This window comes from Zonotrichia leucophrys, chromosome 3 (assembly GCF_028769735.1).
Source record: "Zonotrichia leucophrys gambelii isolate GWCS_2022_RI chromosome 3, RI_Zleu_2.0, whole genome shotgun sequence".
NCBI classification, from domain to species: Eukaryota; Metazoa; Chordata; class Aves; order Passeriformes; family Passerellidae; genus Zonotrichia; species Zonotrichia leucophrys.
This window is the reverse complement of record NC_088172.1, coordinates 73722286-73741576: the sequence shown is the minus strand read 5'-3', so window position 1 is coordinate 73741576 and position 19291 is coordinate 73722286. Positions and strand designations below refer to the sequence as shown.

General features: G+C 41.6%; 1 protein-coding gene across 5 annotated transcripts in view; it reads left to right on the top strand.

The window, feature by feature from the left end:
* Window positions 1–9528, top strand: part of EFCAB2 (EF-hand calcium binding domain 2) — a 38102-nt gene extending 28574 nt beyond the window's left edge. The window contains exons 7-9 of one of the 5 annotated variants that reach the window (XM_064708813.1): window positions 573–1046; window positions 2178–4199; window positions 8279–9528. In XM_064708813.1, coding sequence (XP_064564883.1) covers window positions 573–709 — 137 coding nt within the window. In that variant the 3' untranslated portion in view covers window positions 710–1046; window positions 2178–4199; window positions 8279–9528. Of the gene's footprint in view, window positions 1–572; window positions 4200–8278 lie in introns of all 5 variants that reach the window. The other 4 variants (XM_064708816.1, XM_064708814.1, XM_064708815.1 and 1 more) reach the window with 4 other exon arrangements.
* The last annotated feature ends 9763 nt before the right edge of the window (window positions 9529–19291 follow it).

The following is a 19291-nucleotide window of genomic DNA, read 5'->3' as shown; positions in this document are numbered from 1 at the left end:
AAGAGATTCAAAGACAAGATTTAAGTTGTACATTCTGTAATCCTCAATATCTCCTGAAGAGCCTGCTTTTCTTGTGTGGCTGACTCATGCCCACCTGCCTCATGTTCAAAAGGGTGTGCAGGTTTTGTGCAAGACCTAGCATCAGATGGTAACCTGGCTCTCTGAGGGGTGAAGTAGGCCATCAACAGCTTTGAAGAGAAAAACCAGAATTCTTTCATGATATGAATACAAGTGCAAGGAGAGCCAAATGAGAGATAATAATTCGAATGTACACAGGAGAAAAATTGACAAAAATAGTTGTTTCAAAATCCATGGCAGAGAGGAACAGGCTGTTGTGGTGTCTGTGAACTAGAAGATCAGATAGATCCAGATCCTCTGTCTCCTTCCTTTTAGACTGGCTCACTTGGTGTGTAGGACTTATTTTGTCAAAAGGGATGGAATAAGATACCTAGTTTTGTACCTTTTCTCCTCTGTGTGAGAATCAAAAGGAGATCCTTTCAAGTGAAAGGCAGTGGAATTTGCCTTGAAAGGACACTTACCAAGATAAAATGTTATTCTGTTCTGTCTTTCAGGTGAGCCCTTTACTCAGGAGGAGATGGAGGACATGCTTGCTGTTGCTCTAGATCCAGAAACAGACATCCTTCACTACAGAGATTACCGTATAAAGCTGGTAGTAGATGAAACCAAGACCTTCCCTTTTAATGGCTGAGATGCCTTTTGGTAACAGCACTGTGGCTTGACAGATAGTTGAAATTTGTATTTTAAAGTATAACAAAGCTCAGCTTGTGACTCGGTGCTTATAATTAAAATGAAATCTGCGTAGTTACGTTTCCTTGGGTTCTGAGTGTGTGTATATACATATAAAAATATCTTCACACCTGGAAAAAGAGCTCTTGACAGAAAAACTGTGTAAGGTCTGGACAAGAAATCATGGAATTTTGTTGGAAAATAGCAGGAAAAATAATGTTAATGAAGTCAAGAAATAACTTTATGATTGCTTTTGAAAAACTAAGAGAAAATGAGACCCATGAAAATGTAATAAGCAGGTAAGTGAGTATCTTAAGGTGACTAATACTAGTAAGATGAAGCTTTTATATTTAACTGTAGTCCTTTTTTGTGTTTAACTAATAAGGAACCAGGTAGGTTACACCTTTTGAAGTAATATAATAGATCAAATAAACTTTCTGTAATTTCTAGTGTTTTTCAAGTATTTGTATTTTGTTTACCATAAGCAATTGAACTGGACCAATTAGTTCCAGTTTATATTACTAATCCACTGACATGGTATTTTGCTTTCATTTTAAATGTGCAGGGAACACTCCAACCATTTCCATAGTTAACCTAATCCTTGAGAACATTTTGGTTACTATAGGCAAACCAGTAACCAGTTTGAAAGTCAGTAATTTCAACTTTTGTAACCAGTTTGAAAGTCAGTAATTTCAACTCTTTAAAACTTAAGATCGCAGAATGAGAATTTGATTTTCATAAACTGATGAAGCACCATTTTTTGAAAGATATTAGTGTAGAATGGATGTCTCAGTTTTACTTGCTAGCAGACCACCACAAACCTCACAGCTCTTCTTATTTCTAGTTTGATACTTTTCTGTTACTGTACTGCTGTTCTTTAACTTGAGTTGAAGTTCTTTCCCTTTGAGTTCTTGCTGTACATAATCTTCTGACATGTGACCAGCAGCTGATGAGGTCTCAGCTTGTAGGAGATTGTGTGTTTTGCTCCTCAAGAGTAACATCTTGTACTTTGTACTCCACCCCATTTTTACAACTCTCTGTCAAGTTTGCTTTCCTCCTGTACTATGTTCTACCTCTCCTTTGTTCCATCTGCATGATCCAGGTCTGTGTCATCCACAGCCTTCTTGAAAGGCTGAAATCCAGGGAAGACTGCCACAGAGAGGCACTGAGTGCCTTGCTCCCTGTCATGCCTTTCTAGTGGCAGTGCTGAGAAGAGAGCCAAGGACCCCTCCTCATATCAGGTCTTTTGTCCTACCCATTTGTTTCCTTTGGGCTGGAAGCTCAGACAAACTGTTTTCATGCACAGCTAAAAGTGACCTGCTGTGCTGCACACAGAAGAGATTAGCATGATCTAAATGGGGTGGTGGAAGCAGTCTGAAAGAGACCACTTTTTGATTCACTTTTTACTTCTCTAACCCAAATTAATGCAGGTAGACAACAATTGCACAGTTCTAAGCTGCATCTGGGAAACATCGTTGCGCTGCTCCTAAGACTCAGCAATGCACTCTGGTTAACACGTTTACTGTGTGTTCCAACTTCATTGCCAGTAAGAAGGAAAAACAAAGGCTATCATTAGTGTTACACTGGAGGAAGATACAAGTTTTTGAAGATTAACACAAGATCAACAAAATCCTATTAAGAAAATACATTTTTATTAGTCTTCTTCAGTCTCTCTTTCAAAGCTGAAATTATTTTCTCTAGATTAATCTTTCTTCCAGTTGATGTGGAAGTGTGTTATACTGGATTTCTGACACAGTTGGTGTGAGTACAAGTTTCATTCATATGAAGTCTTGGAGTCCTTGTCAGTGTCATCTTGGATATCAGCAGGAAGATGCTTATTTCAGGATATCATTTCATAGCTCCCAGTGCTCCAGAGAGAGCACAGTTTGTTTCTAGTGGTGTTTCCCCAGAGGCTGCCTCAGCTGTTGCTGTGTCAAATCAGGATGTCCACATACAACACTGTTACCTTTCATAGTGCAGATGGGAGATTAACATGCATTCTTTTATAATATATATAATTTTTTATTTTGCAATCCTCAAATGCAAGGAAAGAGAGTATTCTGGCAATAAAAAAGTGAGATTGTGAATGTGTCCGAATTTATTGTACAGCAGATCTTCCAGTTCCATTTTCTTATACTCATCCTCAAGAAAGATATGTGCAAACAGGACAGACAAAAGCAAGATGCAGTCTTCTCTTTGGGCATAAGTAAGCAATTTTTACTGCCCAGAGAGTTTCCAAACTAGGGGTGAAAGAATTGTCAAGAACCAATCTCAGACTCTGTAGGATGCTAAAACCTGAGTGCACTCTGCCAGCTGGGCTCAAACAGAGTGATCTGAAGGCTCGTGCAGCAGCTGCCCCATGGGTCACCCCAGAGGAGGCTGAGCAGGGGCCACACAAGGCTGCTCCCTTGCCTAGGCCCTTCATGACTTGCCAGCCCATGGCCTCCCATTTCCCCATGGTGGTGACTGGGTGCCTGGCTTCTCTGTGCTCCCTGGGGATGAGCAGGGACCCCTACCCTAGGGAAAGGGAGAGGAGACTTAGGGAACCATTTTGGTGAAAATAAAACCCCTCTTTGTTTCTAAATTTGAAGGGAAAATATGTTACTTTATCCTCTTCTTTGAGGTGAACCGATTGAACTGCTGAGTGGTCTTGAGCTGTCTCTTATCACATGCCTCTCCCTGCTGGCTGTTTTGCCTCTTCCCTCAAGATCAGGAACCAAGGTAAGGGACTGGAACAAAACCAGAAATCTCCAGGGAGGAACCAGTGTAGCACCTGGATTTCACACAGGGACATAGAGCCAAGGCATTGAAGAAACTGGGCAAGTCAGAGGGGTTTTTTTTACCTAACTGAAGGAAGGAGAGGGAAGGGAACTCATTATCCAGATGTAAAAAAAGAAAACAAAATTAAGAGAAGAAATCAAAGAAGCAAACACTAGAAACCATCTACATGTACAACTGAATCAGCAGGCTGTTTACATCACTGCTGTGAGTTGTAGGCTGGACAAGGATTTACTTGTTTAAAATTTTAAGTAGGTTCAGCTGTGCCAGGACATATCTGGTGTATAGTGGAGACCTCAGTCCTGCTGATACTGTGGAGGAATTCTTCTAGCTGCTGAGCTTGTGCTTGGGAGTATAGTTGCTCTTACCTCAGGTAATACATTGCTTTTTGTGTTTCCTTCATTATCTTTGAAGTTACTTCTCCAAAACACTCTTCTGTCTGTTAGTGATAGTCCCATATGTATTCACACCTGAAGACTTCAGTGTTTTCTGAAGACTGCAATGCATACCAACATGATATTTACAGCTGCTTGAGACTCTCCACTGGCTGTGGGCAGAAACAGAGGTTGCAGGACTTCCTCCATCAAAATGCTAATGGGCCAGCATCAGAGCTGGGACTCCAGGGAAAGAACTGGGCTGTTCATCTGTGCACCTCCATCCATAATATCACACAGGTAAGAGGCTGTAAAATGTTCAGGCTCTTAGCTCTGTTTAGGAAATAAGAATTTGCTACCTTTTTCTCTTGTTTCGGTTGGTCTTTTCTCTTGGTTCTCTTACGTGTCATTTTGTTAATAGAGTTGTGTGATATCTTATGAAGACTGAAAATTCAAGAGAGTTTTGCTCTGCCCCACACTCCTGATGCCCTGCTGCACTCTCAGACAGTTGCCTTTATCAGGGTGGGATTTATCACTTGTTACCACTGAAATCAGCATGGGCAAAACCTTCATCACAGGCAACAGGAAGAGCCTGGGCCTTCAATTTCATGGGGGAAAGTGGCTGGGGATGCTGGAGTTCAGCCAAGGCTGGGATGGACATGGGAAGTCAGGATGTTTTAGGTCCAGTAATACACTTATAATTGTGTGAAAGAGGGAGAGTAGTCTTGACAATGACAGGAGGTTGAGAGACAGGTTTCATTTTGGACTTTGTGAGAGGTGTTGGAAGGTCACACAGTCTCTTGCTACCTGACCTTTCCATGTACAAAGTCAGAGGAATTATAAAGAATAGGAGACAGGGAGTATCAGTCTTGCCTACTTGTGTTGCCAACTTTTTGTATCACTAATTCTGATGTTTGCACGGTGTTTTGTACTATGATGATCTGATTGAAATCAGTGCCTGCAGACCTCCCTGTAACATAATTAAGAAAGTTCTCAGTCTTCAAGTCTTTTGTTCCAGACTGTATGTTCATGTCTCAACTTTTAAACAGGTCAGTCCACATCAAGTATGTTTGTTTTTTATTGCACGCAACTCTATTCCATAGTATCTCATGCCATGATAGGTTTGACTATAAAACTAACTATTAAAACATCTGCTCTTATTGTTGGAGGGTGTTTTTGGCAGGTCAGTACTAGGCATGGGGACTATGCTGATTTAAAAGCTAAAGAAAGATGTAGGTTGAAAGAAAGCAGATTCTCTCATTTAACCTATTTTGAATCCCTGGGGCTACTGTTTGGCTTAGTGTAGTTCTGAAAGCCAAGAAAATGTTACTCACTATGCTCAAAAGATTGATCACAGCATTTGTGTCCTGAGGCCCAAATCCTAAAGCTCTTATTCAGAGAGAACTCCCATTGACTTCAAAGGGAATCCTGTCTACAGAAAAGCTTCAGAAATAGTGATGCACTGGCTCACAAGGCAGTATAAAAACTTTTTAGTCTCTTTAAAGAAGACTTATCTGTCAAAGATCCAACAGAGGTGTCCAACCAGCTGCAAGTCATGTCATTGAAATGACCAAAACTGTAAAACCGTGGGTGTAAGTAGTTAATTCTTGTCTATAGTAATGCAAGCAAGAGTTAGCAAGAGTCAGCAGTCAGAACTTTTCCATATTGTTCAGAGCACAAAAAGTGAAACTAGGCATGCTTCTGCATGGAGATGTAAAATTATCTTTTCCTGCTACTATCTTGGAGAAATTGCAGCCTTAAAAACACACACATGTTGCTTCTTTGTTTTCATATACTAAACCAATTTCTTTTATTCTGGGCACTATTTTTCTTGAAGACTTTTAGAAGAGGCTTCCCTGTTGCAAATATCTGCCTAAATGGTAGCATAAAAAATAGTTCAAAATAAAATGTTTCAAGTAGAGGAAAGCCCTTGAATATTTGCTGTCAACAGCAGTCTCTTTCTTGCCAAGATAGCAGCATCCCCCAGTGCAGAACAGATTTGTTCTTGATAAGATTTGCCTTATGGTGTGCAGCGATGTATGCCTCTGGACACCACCCTAGTGATTAAAATAATCAGAGAGGAGTTCTAAGGGTTTCTAGAGGTTTGGTTTTGAGCTGATAATGCAAGAATTTGAAGCTCGCTGAGGTCTTCCACATCGATGAGTTATTCAAGTTTTATGCACTGCAATAGATTTTACAAATAAGGCTATATTTTGGTCTATTTGGATACCGGTAACAAAGACTGAAATTTTAATCCATAGTAACACAGCCAAGAAAAACTCAGTAGTGCAGCTTTAAGGACTTTGTTTCAACTTTGTTGGAACACCTATTTGTGTGGTGAAGTTGCACTCAATATTGCAGGGACAAAACTAAAAACACCCCACCATAGCCAGTTTTCACGTGGTCTTAAGCTGTTGCCTTGAGAAGCAATGCCATTCTTCAGAGCTCCCACAAACACAGAGATGCACTGAAATTCAGCTCAGATTTAATGGAAAACTCAGAACCTGTCTCTAGTTCTTTGTGCTTTGTCAAAGTTGCAGAGACAGATTGTTATGCTAAATATGATGGTTTACTATCATTGAGATCATGAGGGGAGAACTTTCTGAGAATTTGTATAACTAGGAGTGGGAAGAAGACCACTCTAAATACAGAGCGCTTGACTCAATCCATTCAAGACAAAAAGAAGGCAAGAAAGGAGGCAATAAGGAGAGGAAAGGAGGAAAGGAGGAAGGGAGGAAGGGAGGGAGGGAGGAAGGGAGGAAGGGAGGAAGGGAGGGAGGGAGGGAGGGAGGGAGGAAGGAAGGAAGGAAGGAAGGAAGGAAGGAAGGAAGGAAGGAAGGAAGGAAGGAAGGAAGGAAGGAAGGAAGGAAGGAAGGAAGGAAGGAAGGAAGGAAGGAAGGAAGGAAGGAAGGAAGGAAGGAAGGAAGGAAGGAGGAAGGAAGGAAGGAAGGAAGGAAGGAAGGAAGGAAGGAAGGAAGGAAGGAAGGAAGGAAGGGAAAAGGGAAAAGAAAAGAAAAGAAAAGAAAAGAAAAGAAAAGAAAAGAAAAGAAAAGAAAAGAAAAGAAAAGAAAAGAAAAGAAAAGAAAAGAAAGAAGAAAAGAAAAGAAAGAATACAAGAGCTCTCCCAGAGCCACAGTTTGTTGATGTTCAGGAAATAAGACATGTCTGTTTGCTCAGGATAGCTATTTTTCAGTGTACAGAGACTGGCTTAAGCCCCAGATTTAGCTGTTTGGATGCAGTTTGTTTCCATTGCTTGTCTCATCTTGAGACATAATGCAATGCTGCTCTCATTGACCTTTTTATTACAGTAGCCCTCCAAGGCTCAAATGGGGAAAACCCCCAACGGTTTAGTCTAAGAACATCTAGCACAAAAAGCAGGTGACACACAGAGTAAAGCCAGTTACTCTTTTTATAGCTATTTAATTACAGCTTTTTTACTATTTATATTAAAAAGCCATGAGTTTTCTCTGTTGCTCTTTTGCCAAGACAGGTTTCTTTTGATGTCACACCAGAATACATATTCTGGAAACAACTGTAAAAATGCACTGGAAACAGAGGTAAAAGAAACTGCTGAGAGAATGTATGCATTGGCTTTACTACACCAATGTGAAGAAAGTGGTTTGTCCTTTTCCCTCATTTCCTATTGGCAATGTGCATTGGGATCTCAGGAAAATGTTCTCACAAAACTCTTGTGGCTCTGATGGGGTAGAACTGAGAACCCATAAAGAAAAGTGGCATGTTGAAATGTGTTGCTTGCATTTTATCATGTAAAAGACTGACACTTGTTTTCCCATCTTTTAAACCACAAAGGGATGCAATATCTTTTGGCAAAGTAGTACATCATGAGATGCACTTGTTGGTGATATCTCTGATTTCCTCTTCAAAAATGTACCACCTCTCCAGCATAACTAGTGGATTAGTTGGAGTAGGGGATCTGCCACTAGAACTTAGTCTTCAAAACAGCTAAATGAACACTGGAGACAGTAGCAGATACTGCAGAGCTTACACCCTCCCTCTCCCCCCCAGACCAAGAGATAAATCTCTTTGTTTCTAATTGCCAAGGGTATGTTCTTCTAGCAGAGATGATGTAGCAATACCCAGTGAGAGGAAGAGTTCCAGTGACAACAGAGAATAATGATGACCCTTTCTTTTGGATGTGATGGCAGTATTTTAACAAGGGAATCCTCCAAGCTCCATAAATTTGTCTGTGTAACATCCTAATTTCAGAACCTGGGCACTTGATGCTGAGGAGAAAGGGCCATTTAAATTCTGAGGAATTTTTATACCCACAGACATTAGTCCCTAGCTGTGGAAGAACACATTCCCTATGTAAGCCATGCTAGGTGGCCTGCAGTAACCAGAAACTGTTTCTCCCATAGGAGGCAATGTCAGCTGGAAGCTAAAAAATGAAGAGAAAGTCTGCTCTGTTTTCTCAGGATAACACAGAAGTTGAACTTCATTGCTCACACCTTGCCTGTTCTCACAGGGGAAGCAAAGGCTTTACAGTGATCCAGATACAAGAGGAAATGCTGAACAGCAAAATGCAGACATTTGTGACATAAAGTTAGAAAAAGTGACCTACAGGTAGATGTGCTGAACCCTTACACCTTTTACATGCAATGTTCACCCCCAAGACAGATAATATCAATCAAGTCCTGTGCTGTTATATGCTTACAGAAAGGTGAGCGCAGGAAAAACATTTGAATTTAGAGAAAAAAATACACAAATCAAGATGGGAAATAAAGTCCAATTTGGTGATGAGGGCTCGCCAGATTAAGTTCCTACAAAACAAGAAGCAGCAACACCTGCATTCAGAGTCACAGTGAAAGAGTGGCTTCCTGGGCTAATATGAAATCTTCAGGAGCTCAATAACCATGGAAACCTCAGTGAAAGGAATGCAACTTCAATAAAATTCAGAAAAGAGAAGAAGAAATGGTAATTGGAGAACTGTCAGAGGCAAAAGTACATGTATTTCCTTCCCCAGAGATGCTTGTAATACAAACAGGTTTTATTTTTAAACAAAAATATTCTTACTGGCATCTATAGGAAACTATTTGGTGCAAAGGCTTTGTAATATCTTTTCTACAGTTGTCACTTATCTGCATTTATGAAGGCCTTGGTTTTAGAAACTTTTGGACAAATTAACTCTCAGTTTTCACTTATAAGTAATAAGAAATAATCTGTCATCCTCACTTCTCTCAATAGCTTCAAAACCAATAAAAGCCAACTAAAATAAGTAGCTCTGGAAGCATGCCTTTCTACCTTGTATTTAATATGTATTGTACTGTCCCTTATTAGGAGCCAAGTTTGTATTAGTGCTGTTCAAATACAACTATTATTTCTATACTCAGTGAGGTCTGTGAGGGACATTGTCAGAAACTACAGGTAAATAATGGTGGGGAAAAAACCAGCTCTCTGCATCAGTTAATGAATAAAGCTCAAGGAGCAACAGAAGGAACAATGCATTCACCACTGCTAAAATTTAACTCTGTAACTTTCAATAAAAATTCATAACAAGGACAATAAAAATGGCAACAGAGGAACATTCTTCCCCTTTCTCTATTGTCATTACCTTCTGTTTGTTCAGCACTCATGTGTATCCAGCTGAGACCCTGTAAGTTCACTTTCCTTTTGTTATGATCTTAACCAGATATAAACTGTAAAGTAGAACTCTGCACTAAACTTTTGCTTTGTTGATGAAATCTTTAAGCCTTACAATATTTGTTAAAGAACAACAGATAAGATTCTGTTTGCCAAGCATTTTTCAGGTAGTAGCTGGATTAAATAAATTTGTTCAGAAGTGGCTGTCTTCAGTCCCTGCTGATCAGTAAGTGTTCCTCTGAACAGCTATTCCCCACCTAGGGAGGAAACCTTGCACTGTCCCATTACTGCCCCAAATCAAAGAAATTACATTAATGACAAGTCTGGTTGCTGAGAATCTGAGAATCAGGATCCTCTTGCTTAGGGTTGTAAAAATAAACTCAACTCTCCACATTCATTGCTGCATTACTGCAATGATGTTACCAATAACAACATTAACCTCCCACAACACTCCATAAAGGTCCAGCTTTACCATCCACTAAGTGTTCATCTTACAGAGATGGTAAAAATTTCATCATCTTTGCCCTTCGCACTGAGGGTATTTACTATGGACAGAGATGCCTCTGGAGATGTCAGGAAGGGGTCCCAAAATTCCCATCTCCCAGGTCTTTGTCAAAGGGGCTCATAGTTAATGAGATAATAGCAAGCTCTTTGTCTTCTGTGTTCACATCATAGACTCTATTTTCACACAAATCTTTAGTCAACTGGTTATGTCCCTGCAGAGTGGGGTCCCTGTAGGTTGAGAAGAAATCAGTGTATTTGAAAGGTGTGTATAGCTAAGCTATGTGTGCTGAGTCTGGTTTGTACAATTAAGTATTTTCTGGCTCATTAATACCTGTACTGTTGAATGCAGACTAGGGCTGTTGCTAAAGAGACCTGTATATTTTGGAACAGAGGACAAGTACCTATAGCATTTCAGTTGTTGTATGTCTAACCAACATCAATGTGAAAAGTGTAAATTGCAGCAGCCACAAGGTCTAATCTAATGGGTTGTTGTAAAGTCTGTGCCTTGCTCAAACAGTTTACTGAAGGCAGCCCCAGGGAACACAGTTAAAGTACACAGTTTCATGGTCCTGTGTGGATCTCTCATTGCTCTAAAACCTGCAGCCTGGAGGATTTTCTTTGAATTCTCTTTGCCTGTCTTGATTCTTGGAATGTTCCAGACATGTGCCCCTAGGGAACCAACAGTGCCAAACTGCTTTCTCATCCTCTACCTGTCCTCACACAGATGCATCATAAGAACATCAGTATTTCCTACATTGGAAGTCTGGGTAATGAGCTGTGCCTTCTTCAACAGAACTTGGGTCAAAAGTTCATATGCAAGAGCATACTTTGACTGCCATCTTCCTCCTCCTGGAGGGAATGCCTCATTCTGCAGGGATTCTGGTGGTGTCAACTGCATACTTTGGATGCCTGCTACTTACAGAACTCTGTAGATTGGCCACACACTGCTATATTCACAGATTATAAGTTGTTTCCATTTTTGCAGAACAGTCATTCAATTACTCATTAATTTGGGCTCCATGATCCACTTTCTTGCATGGCCAATCTGGTCTGTGGTTAAAGGAAGCTGTTCCCTTGCAAGCAGAGCTTGTTAGGACAAATTCCTCATATTTATTCCCCTTACTGACATCTTCAAGATGGTGAAGAGAAATTGAGCCTGGGAGGCCAGAGGTAGCCTGGGACCTTCGTTACAACAGATGTGACATCAAAGTGCACCAGCAAAAAAGTCCTATTAAGATGCCCCATCCTGGCACCTGCCATGTGGCAGGTATTGTGAATAAGAGAACGAAGACCCTGTTTAAATTTAAGGACCTACTTGAAGAAGCCATGCAGAAGAATTTTAGGACAAGTCTTGTGCTCCATGGGAAAAAAAGTTCTTGTGGTTGTGATGTATTATTTTATTATTTTAAATTATCTTCATTTATGAAGACAAGAGCTGTAAGGTTTTTGTGTTTTAAGGATTGCTGTTATCAGTGTCCCATGTGGCTAAATATTGAAGAGCAGTAATGAGTATGCAGGATGTTTGGTTTAGTTAGCAAACTAACTTAATTTATGTAATCCACTAAAAAAATACCTCCTTGGCCTGTTTGCTCAAGGGACTGTGAATGTGAGCCCATTATTCAAGACTGAGGACCATTACTGTTAACACTTATGAGATGTGTGAAATAAGGGTCTGTAATGATTTCTTGCTTCATTTATCAAAGTTTTAACAGCTCCTTAGTAAGTCTGAATACAGCTCTAATGCCTAATTAACCCTGGCTTTATGTCACTAGTATGCTGTAAACAAAAAGAGCAACAAGAGTCAAGGCAGGTAGGCAGCCTTTATAGTAAACAGTTCAGCTTAGGAGGAGATGTGCATGTTTTTCTTTAAGCACAGAAAATGGTAAACACAAAGTCACCCAAAACCCCACACCCAGCCACCCACTCACCCTTTGCCAGACTCCTGAATGTTGTCAGAACCTTGCCCTGAAGAAGCATACAAGATTGCAGCCTTCATTTTATTGCTATTTGCGTGGCAATTACTAATCCTGAAGCTGCCATATGGCACTGGCTGCCCATTCTTTTTCCAGAAGGACTTCAATTATGGGCAGCAATTTTGTCTGCCTAGTTTCTCAGAGACTCATGCAACAAAGATTCTGCAACTCATGTGGACCCTCATTGATTAGTTAGCATCTGAGCACCTTCCAAAACACTTCCTTAAAAGATTCTAACCTTCCTTTTGAAGTCCATGAAAATTTGCTGCAGTCAAGCATGTGGAAGAATGTGAGCAACTAGACAAGCCTGACTTGCAGAAAAAGAGGTAAGTCAGTCATCTACACTTTTTAGAAAAATATGTTTGCTTTCCAGGTAAGTCTGAGAACAACCTTCATGAGACATCAACCTTTACAAGTGAAATCGAGGGTGACTGACAGGATAGGCTCTATCTCCACACAGGTTCTCCAAGTGCTGTGCAGCATCTAATAGGAGAATTTCAACAATTGTTAGAAACAATTTCTAACAATTTGTTAGAAATTTGTCAGTACTCTTACTGGTCCCTCTGGAGCTTTTTCTGTAGTTTTTAGCAACAAAAATGTTTTCTCTGTGATAAATACATCAGCTTGAAGCCCAAATAAAATGAAGATTCTCCAAATGATACAACCTTACACAAACTCTTCTCTAGCAAGTGATCCTTACATCAACTATCATCACTACCCTGAGGCAGAACGCAGCTTTTCCTAGGGAAAAATATCAGAGTCAATACACTGCTTTTTCTGTTTTAAGTAGACTTAGCATACTACAGAAACACTCCAATTCTCTTGAGATCTTCCACTCAATGGTGCTGGTTCATTTATTTATTTGTACACAGATACAGAAGAACACACGTCCCAGGATTGCAGTAGCTCTTCCACCTAGAAAGATAGGATCCTGGCACAGACTAAAGTGTAAATAACATGGGAGCAAACACCAGCCTCTCCCTGCCAACAAGAACACAGATAACACAAAATCACCAGTCCCAGACTGCCTCTCCAGCTGCACTCTGTTCCCATTAGTGAACAATGAAGCCCTGGCTTCTCCCAGCAGTATGGAATGGCTCCTGAATGCATTCACAAACACACAGATTTGCCACTTGCAGGGCAGAGATTCCAGCTCTTTTGGGCCAAAGGCATGCTTCAGTTTGTAGTCTCATTAGAGAAGGAACTGTGTGAACATATTGGCACTCAGTAAACATCAAAATTATCAACAAGTGCCTTCACTTACCAATGTTTATCCCAGAATATTGGTTCTTACTTTCAAATAGGACCAGCCTCAGCTGTCACTGCAGCCCACCACATTTTCCTATCACACACCTGACTGCTTCCCAAAACTCCTTGGTCGCAGAACATCATTGTGGGTCTCCTACAGCACCAGCCACTTCCAGGCCCTCACCCAGCCCGTGCTAGGACATTTGGAACAAATGCATTACTGTAAACTGATGTTGCTGCATTATTACAGATTGAGCATCATGCAGTGGATACAGTGGTGAGGCTAGCAGTGGGTAAAATGCTCAATAATGCTAATTGTATTGGTGAACATTTCTTTAATATGGACAAGAATGAACAACCAAATTAAAATGTAGGTGATTATAAACACTCTTGAACCTTGTCTATGCATAGAGACAACCTGAAGGGTCTGGAAAAAGGCAGTGAGGAGCTGTGCAGGCAGGCAAAGAGTTTTTTTTTCTTTTTTTTAATTTTCCTTTTCATTACAATTTTGTATTTTTTTTTCAATTTTAAAACTGCTCTTATCTAAACGCGTGTGTTGTCTCACTTTTACCTTTCCAGCCCTCTTTCCCATCCTGCTGAGGGGGAATGAGTGAGTGGCTGTGGGGTGGTGGATTGTTGGCTGGAGTTAAACCATGACAGGCTGTTAGATTAAATTGGCTTTTTGAAACTGATGGACCTTTACATCTGAACCTACAGCTGGTGCTCTCCTGTTCAACTTGCACATGCTCACATGGGTACAAACTGAATGGGTGTAGCCCGTAAAAAGAGATTTAAATTCAAACAAATAACCATTAAGGAGGTCATGCTGATTTCATTAAGGGAATCTGAACTTCCATTTATGTTAAACTGGTGAAACTTTCATGAGCAGACAAGGTCTATCTAAAGAAGACAAGACCTAGTTCTGCTGGATTTGGTAACATGGGACAATGCATTCCACTCTGCCAAAGCTTTCCAGCAGTAGGAAGAAATATCCATCAGTTTCTGCCAGTCCATCTCAGGAGCTGTGTTTGTTTGCTAGCTGCCTAGGCATGGGATTGTTTTCCCTCTGTCATGGTGTCTGACAGAATAGTTATGGATCAGAAAAAAGCCACATTGCACAGCTGCCCTGTGCTGGTGTTGCTTCCAGGGAGCACAGCTTGGGACCACAGACAGAGAAGTCCATAAAGCTGTGAGTATTCCTGCCTGGAATCTGGGCAGGAATACTTCACCCCAGCCTGCCTGGGCGCACAGACAGGCTGTTGGAGTCAGCTCCAGCACACTATGTCTGTACTCAGTGACAAATCCGCTCTTCTGTTTAAACCTGAAAGAAGTTCCTGTACACAGCAAGCTGTGTTCACCTGGAGCACTGAATTCAAGGCTCCATGAACTCTGATGAACAGGGATGCTTTACTCATCCCCTGCTCTCCAGAGCTGTGCTGCCAAGTCTGAACATCCCTTGATGGGCAGACACAGAAAGTGAAGTGATCTGGGTCCAGTCATGAATCCTCCTGGATTTCCCCACTGGGTTACTCCTGCAGTCAGAGCAGGAGAGCAGAATGCAGTGGAGAAAAACTCATTGCATAGACAGGGAAGGGCAAAGAGAGCAGCTCTGTGCCTTTCTTGGCCCCTGATCTGCAGCCACAAGATATCCAAGGTCTAGCCATAGCTCTGCCTCCCCAGATGCATGTGAGCTGATGAAGAGAGGGATACAGGGACAAAATTGTGTCCTTCAAGGCAGGTAACAGAGAGTTTTGAGGGAAATGGCAGGCAGATAAGCCAGTCATCAGCCCTCTGCAGTTGCTTCATAAAGAATATAATCAGTGTGGAATGATCTACTGCAAAGAGAAAAATGGAACAATAAAAGTTTTGGAAATCTGCAAGCTAGAGGGTTCACTTTTAATCCTAAACTGTGGATAAAAGGAGTGTATGAAATGTTTGAAGAGGAGCTGAAAAAGAGTTTCAGATGAAACAGATGCTCTGAGATCTGGAGTGCCTCCTGTTATAAAAATCTCAGGAACGTACTGCGGTGAGACCTCTGATGCAGCTTATCGCGAATGTAATTCTCTGTTGCTTGAGCACTGAGTTGAATTAGTTCACCTCACGTGAGTTGGGAGGCAGGAAAGAAATGCCTGCTGCCTTCTATATCATCTTTCATTTAAGGCATTTACACATTCAAGACTATGATAGACTAGTGCCTGTGATGCCAGCTCTGTAGCTGATCTGCACTGCTGTAAATTACTCCTGCAACAAGAAAGGATACAGCATAAAAATGTGATGATATAAATGCTCTGCTGCTTGTTTCTCAGGGCTGCTTGGTCACTTTGCTGCACTATGGCTGCTTACCCCTTTCCACACCATCTGCCCTGTGTCCCTGGCTCCTAGGGTGAAGCAGGCACACATGCTGGTTTGGCACTTGTACCCTCCTTTGCCTGCTTTCTCACTTTGGCACATGCTGGCCTATATTCCTCCTATTAATGCTGTTATTTGCTAACACCATTAATATCACCTTCTCCCCTTTTCTGCCTGAAGATATTCACTGAAAGCAATTCTTTTGGAAGACAAGTTTTTCCTTGGTAGCTAGAAGGTTTTTTGAAGAACTTTTTAAAAAAATATTTTGTCCTTTAATATCTTCAGCTATGTCTCTGTGCTCAGTGAGAATTGCTAGCAGCGTTCCAGAGCCAATTCCTGGCAATTCAGGAGGTCCATAGAGGCAAGCAAGGTTTCTAGACAAGAAGCAGCCTGTATCTTTCTTCATTATAGACTCTGACTGGCTGTTGTTACTCCAATGATTTTTTGCTCTGTTGCTGTTCTATGAAATATCTGCATTGCTAGGACTTGGTGCTTTGCAATTTATAGGTACTCCCAATTTTTCAGGCTTGTCTTTAGTTCTGGAGTTGCAATGAATACTTATTGTGCCTGAGAAACAGAAATGGGATTCTGTCAAATTTCAGTATTTGAATTTATGAACTTAACCACAATTGGCTGCATGCCTGTCATTGCAATGCATCCCACTGCATAAAATGAGTGCAAACTTCTCCATGCAACCCTGCTCCATGAGTATATATATGTGCATGACACTGTAGCCTTTATTACTTATGAAAAACACATCAATATTTTATTAATAAGCAGACATTGATTTTTACTGGGAACATAAAGATTTATGGAAGAAGGCAGAGCTGTGTGGCAGAAACTATGACAGCAGTTTCTAAAAAATCTATGGAATATTTTACATTTGAAATACAGAAAAAATATTCCAGTCAAAGTGAATTCAAGTAGACAGTCCTTTGTGGAAAATAGATTTTTTCTGGTATCAAGCACAGGTGAATTTTAAAGACAGCTGGTTTGAAACAGAATGAGACTCTGTCTGAATTTGAACACAAGTGGCTTCCTTTTATTTTATGGAGATATTCAAGGAAGCTCTCAGTGGAGCAAGGAGAGTAGAGGCTAACATCTGTGCGATGGCCCTGAGGCAAAAGGACTACAGCAAGCAAACAGGGAGGTGCAGCCCTGTCAGGAGCACAGGAAGACCCTGCTGTTGCTTGCTGTAGAAAAAGGTTACCCAAAGTGGACTGATTTGGGGCTGCTGGTAACAGCAGGAAGCAGAAGCTGTAATAAGGACAACCTGGAGGGCTCCCTGTCTATGCTATGCCACCTGGAACTAGGGATTCTAGCAGTGACTGGGAAGTACTTATTTTCCAGTGTCACTCTACTTTTACCCTGACACACAAGGCAGATCTTGGGACTGATTAAGAAATTGTGGTATGGCAAACACCCCAGCAGACAGCTCATACAGAGGAAATGCCCAGCCTTCATTCTCCAAGACATCATGCTCAACAATTGTCAAGAGCAAGTAGAGAAACATTCAACAGACAAATTGTATATCCCAGATACTATGGAAGAAGAACAAATTTGGTCCATCCGGCTGATTTCCTCCTGTACTGCATGTATTCATAAAGCTGGCAGAATACTCAGACTGTGGTGATGTGTGCTTTGCTCACTTGGGGGCTATACAAAAGGATAAAGGGACTTAATGTGTTTGAAGTACTTTGCTTTTTACCGAAAAGGTCCTATAGTTTGGCAAGGGGAAGAGAGCAAGAACTGGAATGGTTTCAGAGATGAAATATGTCAAACTGAGAAAGTTCTGGTGATTTTATTCGTAGCTCTTAATAATTAGCTGTTTCTATCTTTACAATTAATTCTTTGTCAGCATTACTACAAATGCCTTCAATTTCCTCACTGTCCCCCAATGGACTCCAGCTCATTAATATGCAGCTTTAAGCAAGTATCAGAGCTGTCATGCATTTCAAATCTCCCCTAGGAAGCTTTTTAAAATTGTGAGTAAGACCTGATACTGAGACTTATTAGCACCAAACCTGGAAACAAAGCTTCTGTGCAGGGAGCGATGACTCTTCAAGTTACAGTTGCTGTCACCTTTTTTATCCTGAAGTTTTTTAAAAATGTGAATACCTCAAAGCACTTCTTTGATGCAGCCAACATTTCCAGCTCTTATAAACTGCTGTTTGTGGATAGAACTGGGCTTGTGCCAGCATCTCAGATTTGAGTGATGAAGCTGAACTTCGAGGTCGGATTTAATTGCACTCACACTGAGAAATACTCAGAAGAAATCTACTGAAGGCAGCAGAGAAATAGTACACCGTGGCAAACACACTGCAGTATGGTAGAGAAACTGGAAGGTTTTATACTTGCTAAAAGACAGGTCATAACAGTCCACAGATGTGTCATACCTAGATTGAGATCAAAATCCAGCCACAATGCTTTGAGACCAGCTTTAGCTTGAACCTCTGACACTTAAACCTGCATCCAAGGGCTTTGGCTCTTGCCCATTTACTCATAAATGTCAGAACAGCCCCATGTTTTCATCACTGTCTCAAATTAAGAACAACAATCAGTCCAACTTCTGAACTGCTAGCATAAATGATTTACCAGGACTAAGGTTAAGGCAGATTCCCATGACTACTGGCTACAATGACAGAAGAAATGCATAAACTCGAGAGCTGTGGAGCTGCCTGCCATTGGCATGTTGGTGATCCTGCTAATCATCTTTTCATCTTTAGTGACATATGGAGAGTAAGGTTTTTGTAAGATGAAACCAAACCAACTTCCACATTAGAGAGCCTAAAGAGAGAGAGAGAAAGGCATCCCTCAATGCTTCTCAGAGAGAAAATTGTTAGCCTAGAGAAAGGGTTCTTAGCAGAGCTTCTTGCTGGAGTGATACTATTGTGTCCCATATTTGGTTCAGCATGAAATAACAAGAATGGGAAAGATTTTAGCAGCAAAATACCTCAAACTAGAAAATTTGGAATATCTCTCATCTTCCAAAATTTTTCACAATTCAATAAAGTCTTTCATGAAAACCAGTGTCAGTAAATACTGACACCTCTCAGGAAGGAGAGTTGATGCAACAGCAACAGAGCTATTGACCAACAAAATTACAAACCTGCAAGCTGTGAGAGGTGCTCTCCAAATGCACCTTCTTAACATTTCCCACAAACGTGAGACACGAAGAAATGCAAATTTGCTACTGAGACTCATCAGGCTAAAAACTCAATTTCACCATGTCCTGAGGTCCTCATTTCCTGGCTGGAGGTGTTGTGCCTTCTCACCAGACACGACCTTACTTCTCCACCTCAAACCAAACTCAGCCATGAGCTACAGACCGACAAAGCCATCCTCCTCAAGATCCCGCCATGTGGAAGGCATCCCTTTCTGTCCTGCTGGGCTACCCCACCTGCTCCAGCACCCCTTCACTCCGGTGTGAGTGTGAGCTACCGGAGCCGTGAGTGTGAGCCCATCTCGTTTGGGGCGATGCCAGAGCCCTCACCCAGCCGGGCTCTAAGAGTCCTGGCAGGAGTTGCGCCTGAGGAGAGGCGCAGCGCTTTGCCGCCGTGCGCGGAAGAGCCGCAGGCGGGGGTTCCCCGGAGGAGCCTCAGGTAGGGGGGTTCCCCGGAGCAGGGGCAGTGCCCGATCCCGGTCCCGGTCCCGGCGCTCCCGCCGCTCCCTCCCGCGCGCTGCCGGCAGAGGGCGCGCGCCGCCCGCCGACGCCGC